Here is a 7772-nt window from a genome sequence, read left to right as displayed (position 1 = left end):
AGCGCCCCCGCGTTGCCCCCGCTCGGGCAACTCGGGCGGGATCTCGATCCCTAGCCGCCGGGGGTCCCCTCCCCTCCCTTCCTCCCCTCCCTCCGCCGCCGCTGGCGATGGCCCGGGGCTGATGGCGGTGGCGGGGGTCCTCCCTCTTGCCTGCGCCGTGGGGGTGGTGCGGCGCCCCGAGGCATGGGTGGTGCGGCCGATCTGGCCTGGCGGCGCGGCAGGCTCGCCCTCGGCGCGGCGCAGTGGCTACCTTGGCCAAGGGCCGATCTGGCCTGGCGACGCGGCGGGCCTGCCTTCCGGCGGCGGCGCGGCGGCTGCCTCGGCCAAGGGCGGCGATGGTGGGGTGCGGCAGCCGGCTCTGCCTCGGGTTGCATGGTGGCGTTCGGCGGCGGCGGCCGGGTCTGCGGCGACACACCATCTGACCTCGGATCGGCGGTGGCGGCATGGAGGGCATGGTGGTTGGGTCGGCACCATGCAGGTTGTGCCCTCCGGACAGATCTGATCTGGCCGTTGCGGCCTGCTCGTTGTGCGGCGGCTCAGATCGGCGGCGACCCGTGCACACATTACATGATGGAGGTTCTTCGAGCGGATCCGGGTGAAAACCTTGTGCTCGGCTTGATGCCATGACCGGCGTTGGTGGCACCCTGTTCTGTCATTACCTTCTTGAAGGCATCGCCGTGGAGAAGCTCTAGACCTCTATCCGCTACCTCCGGGGGAAACCCTAGATCAGTTGATCGGATGACGGTGGCGCGTTGGTGTCGTTTTCTCCTTAGGGGCGTCATTCTTGGAGGCGTACACAGGATCGAGGGACCAGCGGGCGCCTTTTTGGTGGAGCGGTGCTTCATCCTTCACATTGATGACGGCAGATCTCGGCGGCGTGGTGCAGTGGAGACTCGGCGCCCGATGCACGGTGATGGACTCGCGCAGGTGGAGGTAGTTGTCTGGCGTCAAGGTGGCGTCGATGACGGAGTGACCTGACAAGGTAGAAGCCTCAATATCTGCTCTGAAGACGGACCTGTGGAAGATGGCGGCGACGACACATGTGAGTGCATGAGACCAGTTTATGCCTCAGACCCGGTATGTGGCTCGGCTGGGGCTTCTGGCTTTTGATGATAGGATTACGTGAGTAGTCTGGGTATGTGGCCTAGGTAGCACCCCTGCATCTTTTGGATAGGAGTAGTGGCATATGTTGCCAAGATGGCGGATTCAGGCATATTGTTGTAATACTTTGTAAGGTCCTCGAGAATAATTAATAAAGTGGCCGTATGCATCTCCAGATGCAGAGGCCGGGGGTCATCCTCCTTTTCTAAAAAAAAATAATATATGAACCACATGTGAACTCTTGACATCGCATTCATAATTTGGATATTGTGCAATAGACGTGTGAAAGTAAACAGAAGATGGTACGCAGGTCGAATACACATTGGCACTATCCACTATATTTACCATTGAAATATCATATTTGATTCAAACAAATTGTTACATCTGTCACCTGATCCTCTTCAGCCGCGGGGCAGGGGCAGCGGACGGGGGACAATGGCCGCGGGCGGTGGGGGTGTCCGGAAGAGGGCGGTACGACCGGGCGGCGATCTCCGGCAGCGGGGCGGCGGCCGGCGGGCAGGCGGAGACAGGGGCGGCGGCGGATGGGCGAGCGGGTGAGGGCGCGACAGACTCCGGCGGACGGGCGACCGGGCGGGGGCGGTGCTCGCGCGGGTGTCTGGGAGCGAACGGGGCGGTAGTGCGTGGCGCGGCGGACGGCGCGGGTGCGGACGGCGCGGCGGTGCGTGGGCGCGTGGCGCGTGAACGGCGCGGGAGGCACGGGTGGTTCTCCGGCGGCGGTCGAGGCAGTGGCTGGCGCGGAGGCTGTAGGAAGAGGTGGAACCAAAACTGCCCCGACGGCGTGGTTGCAAGAGGGCAGAGGGGAGCGACGTGTTCGGGACGATATTAACCCAATGGCATGGTGGGTAATTAATTAAAGTAATGGCATGGTGGGTAATTAATTAAAGTAATGGCATGGTAGGTAATTAAAGTGTAAAACGCGTTTAGTATGCTGGAGGGATGTAGACCATCAGATTGCAGGTTTTGATGGATAGGATGATTTGGTTCTCCGCCCTCTCTTCCTTTTATAGTGATAGTAGATAAACTGCCTGTTGGATGATTTTTTTAATTTTTATTTTTGCAAAAACGATCCAAGATCTATTATCAAAGTTCGCCGGAAATACATAGAATCTCAAACATAATAAAAATTATATCAAGATTCTGAGACCACCGAACAACCACTACCGCCATCAAAACGAGCCGTTGATGCGCCGTTGTCGCCGCTCCCATACCGGAGCCGGCTTGACCTTGTCGATGACAGCCGGAAAGTCTTAGTGCACGTGCCTCTAAGGACCAACGCCCTGTAGCTATAGTTGTCATCGTTGAACCCCTGACTAGATCTGAAACACCTGACACCAAACCTCGTCATATGACGAGAAGCTCTAACCTCACTGTCCCAAAGAGTTTTGAAGTTCATGTTTAAAAAAGATGTCCGTGTATATTAAAAAATTTCAACATATACTAAAAATAGTTCATCATGTATATTCAAAAAGTTCAGCTCTATAAAAAAGTCAGCATATGCTAAATAATTCACCGTACATTAAATTTTCAGTCGCCGCTATATCCCAGTTATAGTGAGAATCTCTCCTCTCGCTGAAGGTTTTTCCTCTGTAGTTTTCCGGGGCATACGATGACGTCACATGTGCCGCGTACCCTTTTGGGGGCATCATTTTGGAGATGGTCTTGGCTGGAGGGAGCCGTAGTGTTGCAGTTGTCGCTTCTTTGTCTCTTTGTTGCCCTGATTTGGGTGGTTGAGGCATGGAGACCGTGTGTAGTGGTGGGCAGCGCAGATTCTCTACTGTGGTGTGGTTTTTGCAGAGATGGCGCACGGTGTCAACGCCGGTGACAATGGCAAATGGTGTGAATATCCGTGCTATGGTTGCTTGATGAAGTTTTTGGCGGCGGACCGCGGACCGATGCCACTGCCATTGCCATCATCGCTGGATCAGGTGGTGGAAACGAGCTGGAATGTCCATTAGTCAAACTGGGCATTTTCTTTGTCTCGGCGATCTTCAGGACAAGCACATCTCCTTATCGACCTTAAGACATACACATCTGCTTGAGGGCATCATCCCGTTCATCCCAAAATCTGAAATCCGAGACCTTCGGTTCTCAAGAGTCATAATGGCAACCATAACCGGGCAAAAAAGTACCATTTGTACACTGACAGTAAACAAGACCATTTTTACTGAGCCGTAGATCCATTTTAAACAATATACCACTGATCCAAAAAAGAAAAGGCAGTCGAGGAATACAACAACATCCAACCTTATAATTGACCACAAAGAGCTAACTGACGATGGAAAAGACACATGACCACAACAGCTCTCCCTATAGGCTGTAGTTACCACCTCAGTACGAAATTCTGCAGTTACGATCTTCCCCTTTACAGCGATAAACATGTTGCCGTGTCCTCATTTATTTTATCCCGCTGTGCAAACTAATGGCATGTACACTCTCCCGTTGTTGCTAAATGGCTGTGCTACGCTGTACTGTTGATCAGCAGAAGATTAGATAGAATGTTCAACCTGGGAGCCCTGGGTGCTACGAAGCATAGTTTATCAGCCACTCCAGACTCTGCATGAAAAGATTGCACAGCAGAAGGAATGTTAGTCGCCGTGGCAGCACAAAAATGCAGTTACGTACATAAGTTTCTGCACACTGTCAAGAGCTCAGTTCAGTAACTTCAGTTCATGGTGCCAAGAATAAGAGTGCGAGGGAGGGATCGAACCATTAAACATTCAGGCAGATCATCGTCCTTCGTCCTCGAGTGAGTCTGCATTACGCGAGGAGCAAAGCGGTCAGGCGTTTCAAAGCGGTCAGTACGTCTTATCGAAGTTCTGAACGACAGAAGACATAAGAGAAATGCATAGCTTTGATGGAGGAGTTCAGTTCAGAGCATTTACCTCCATTACCCGATGGCACGAGGACTCCTTGTCAGTGGCAAGGCAGGCAAGGGCCACCACCGAGGCTGCAACGGTCGAGGGCCAGTAGGAGAGGTGCTTATGGTCCAGAAGTGTGAGCAGGGCCAGGTGCTTGGCCAGATCCTCCACTTTGTCGTCTGCTTTTGCAGCCTTCAGATAGAACCTGAAGAATTAGAAAACGAATAGTGAACTGTTAGTGTAGGCTTCTCGTTCAGTTTTGCTCGGCTTGGCACAGACGAGAATGCAGGAAACATGTAGTACCAGAGAAAATTGTGGACTGTCATGACGAAGCATTGGAAATCTAGGACCTCCTGAACCAGCCACTCCATGGCGACGACCTCGCTCCGGCTGTAAAGGTTGATCCCTACCGTGAAAGACTTCTGCATGATGCTGAAAGAGATAACACACACAGTGAGATTACGCTGTCCTGAATGGAGATAAAGATGAGGGAACAAATGGTGATCCCAGACAATACATAAACACGAGGGAACAAATGGTGAATTGGTGATCCCAGAGATAATAAGGATACTGCAGTGCAATGTAAAGAGGTGGGCTGGTAAAGAATAATATGTCATGCTGTTCTAAAGTACTCCCTCCGTAAACTAATATAAGAGCGTTTAGAATACTAAAATAGTGATCTAAACGCTCTTATATTAGTTTACAGAGGGAGTACTCTGTTGTTTATGCATAGTACTGTGTGCCACATTTTCTTCTTCTTCAGATGTGGCCATTGTATATGAGCTATTATCACATGTTTGATGTTTGTATGGTTTTTCACAAGATTGTGCAATGACAGTTTTCAACAAAATCAAGGCATCCCCTGCGAACTTGCTAAGGTCTATCAAATGGCCAATTAAGTTATATTGAAATGAGCTCCGGAAACAAAAAAGAAACATATCATAGAAGAGCTTAGTTAGGATTTAACAGTATTGTACTACAACCATCTGAAAAATCCACACTGGAACTTGGACCTGAAATAAAAGGATGCGTTTATCTGAGGCTTCTTTTGTTGCAGGGATACTTGAAGCATTATTTCAGTTAGCAACCCATAACAGCGAACAGACGTTCAACTGAGACAATCCTATCTTACTACCATACGCCAACAACCTGCAGTAGTACTCATACTGAAAGGGGGGGATAAGAAAATATGCCATGCACACATTTTACTGAAACAGAATGAACATGTAGCACAAGGGAGCTCAATACCTATTGTATGGCTGGTTCTCTTCAATGCGGGTGGCTAGGGTGATGCAGGCAATGCCCAGCAACTGCACATTCCTAGAGCCCTTTAGGTATCCACGTGTCAAGAAGCGGTCCATCAGTCCAATTCCCAGGAACAATGTCTCTGGCTGCAGCTCTGTCACATGCCCATGCTACAAAATTCATGGGAAACAGCTATTATTTGCAAGTTACAGATACATTTTTATTTGAGAACAGTCAAATCCTCATAGTATTATGTACAAGGATCTCATCATTTTATTGCCATTTTAATATCTACTCCCTCCGTTCTAAAATGGGTCATCTATTTTGGAACGGAGGGAGTAGTTGCGTATCAAAATCTTCAGGTGAAAACACGGTGCCGACAGTATCCTCAGAAGTTCTCTCAAGTCTTAACGCAAAAATCAAGTGCATACAGAAGCTTAGATTTGAATGGAATGGTATAAAAGGGGCATATACGGACAATGCACTCAGGAGTTGCATATCAACATAGAAATGATGCTGGTATCCTGATTGCTACAATGTGCCTCCTAGACATGAAGACCATAAGCTAATCAAATAGCAAATGGTTTACTGGATAACTTTGCAGCATAACTGAAGATATTTCCCTTTTCAAACACTGAATGTCAAAATTTTAAAACAAACACCTCCTCAAAATTAATGTCGTGAGCAATCTACTAATCAGAATGTTGTACAATAACATTTTGTTACAACAGTTTCGAAAAAACAACAACACAGGATCCGTCTGCACAACAGACAATGTCTGTGAGCAATCTACTAATCAGAATGTTGCACAATAATATCTTCGACAGTAGACAACTATCCCCTGCAAAATTTAAGAAAGTGCATAGCTGGATCTGCTGTCTCAGCACGCCGAACACATACACACACTAGAGATCAACCACACAACCACAGTGCCTTTAGAACAGATATCATTCAGATAACTAAACCAATACTGAATCTGCAGTACTAGGTGACTTCGCAGTATATTATCAGCACAAAACCAACCATGACTGTGAATCTGTAAGGCGAGCTTGTACTACAAATTGGAATTGAACTAAAGTGGAATCGCGGAGTACATGTAGAATGCAGAGTACAGCGCTGGTGTGCACTGACCTCGATGATCCAGTTCACCATGACAGAACGCTGCTCCACGACGTGACGGCCACAGTTGCCTGACATGGAGGCGTACACCTCTGTGTAGTCGCACGCCACCACTCCCCGCCGTTCGCGCCGCCGGAACTGCTCGTAGCTCTCCTCGTCCTCCAAGTCATCGAACTGCTTCCACTGACACAAACATTCCAACGAAGCCAACAAATCAGATCAAACACCGCACTGACTCTCGCAGAGAGACCCAATTTCAAACAGAGTTTAGGAGGAACTGTGTGGAACCGGCTTACCTCTGGGATGGGGACGGCGTCGGCGACGGCGTGCGCCTTGTGTTGCACACAGGGGACGAACTGCTTGGCGTAGTCGAGGAAGAGGGAGAAGGTGTAGGAAGGGGGGGCGTCGTCGTCGTCTTCCTCCTCCTCCTCGGAGGAGGAAGAGGAGGTGTCGAGCAGGGGGCTGAGGGAGTAGTCGGTGCAGGGGCTGGGAGCACTGAGCACCTCCTCCTCCGCGTCGGACTGCGTGAGCTCGTCGCAGGCCGAAGAGTACTCCGTCGCCTCGGCATCGTCGGCGAGCAGCTCGGGGCAGGCGAGGTCGGGCTGGAGGACGGAGCGGAGGCAGGACGACTCGGAGGCCTCGACCTCCGCGGGGCGCGCCGTGGCGCCGCCGATGACCTCCGAGCACTCGGAGGCGGCGGGCCGCGCGTCGCCCGAGTCCTGGCGCCGGGGCCTCTTCTCCGGGCGCTGCGACGCGGCGAGGGCGGCGGAGGAGGTGGCGGTGGTGGTGGAGACGACCTCGCTGCGGAAGGAGGAGGAGGCCGATGTGGAGGACTCCGCGGGCCGCTTCCCCGCCATCGCCGCCGCGATCTGGTCTGGGAGCGGAGTAGCCGCGTCCCTCCGGCGGCGGAAGGGGTGGGAGCGCGGCCTCGTGGGCACCGGCGCGAGCATGGTGGGCGGCATGGCGTGCTCGTGGGTGCGTGTGTGCGTGTGCGTGTGCGTGTGCGTGTGTGGCTACCGGCTAGGTGCTTTCTGATTTGGCTCGGTTATATAGCCGTGAGGCCGTCGACAGCGGGGAGGAAGGGGAGGGGAATGGGGGTGGCGTGCCGCAGGAGGATGAGCTCACCTCACAGACCGATCGCTTCATTTGAATTTGAACTTCCGAAGCTTTGGCGAGGAAGCCAAGGGCACGGAGCTACGGCTACGCCCGGTGCACATGCACCGCCCGAGGGGACCCCACCTGCTGTCAGCGCAGATCCGTGGAAGGAGAGGAGTTTTTTTTTTTGTTGTTGTTGAGGGGAGAGGACCCACGGTTCTAGAACTGTACTCCTACTACGAACGATCCCGTTTCCGATGGAAACAGAAGGCGGCTGCTTCCGCCAGTGCGTCCGTGGGAATGTCGCGCTGTCTCAGGATTAGCGAGCATATA

At 52.0% G+C, this 7772-nt stretch overlaps 1 protein-coding gene across 1 annotated transcript; it reads right to left on the bottom strand.

The window, feature by feature from the left end:
* Positions 1–3250: 3250 nt before the first annotated feature.
* On the bottom strand, positions 3251–7417 carry LOC119293802 (cyclin-SDS-like). The gene is made up of 7 exons (XM_037572156.1): positions 6641–7417; positions 6357–6527; positions 5229–5395; positions 4284–4412; positions 4005–4185; positions 3830–3874; positions 3251–3675 (listed from the first exon to the last, which is right to left on the bottom strand). Exons 1-7 carry the CDS (start codon positions 7304–7306, stop codon positions 3643–3645), a joined length of 1392 nt encoding a protein of 463 aa, XP_037428053.1. The 5' UTR covers positions 7307–7417; the 3' UTR covers positions 3251–3642.
* Positions 7418–7772: the final 355 nt, after the last annotated feature.

The sequence above is a fragment of the Triticum dicoccoides genome, chromosome 4B, assembly GCF_002162155.2.
Source record: "Triticum dicoccoides isolate Atlit2015 ecotype Zavitan chromosome 4B, WEW_v2.0, whole genome shotgun sequence".
In the NCBI taxonomy this organism is placed as follows: domain Eukaryota; kingdom Viridiplantae; phylum Streptophyta; class Magnoliopsida; order Poales; family Poaceae; genus Triticum; species Triticum dicoccoides.
Note: the sequence above shows the minus strand (reverse complement) of the source record. Positions and strands in the feature narration are given on the sequence as shown.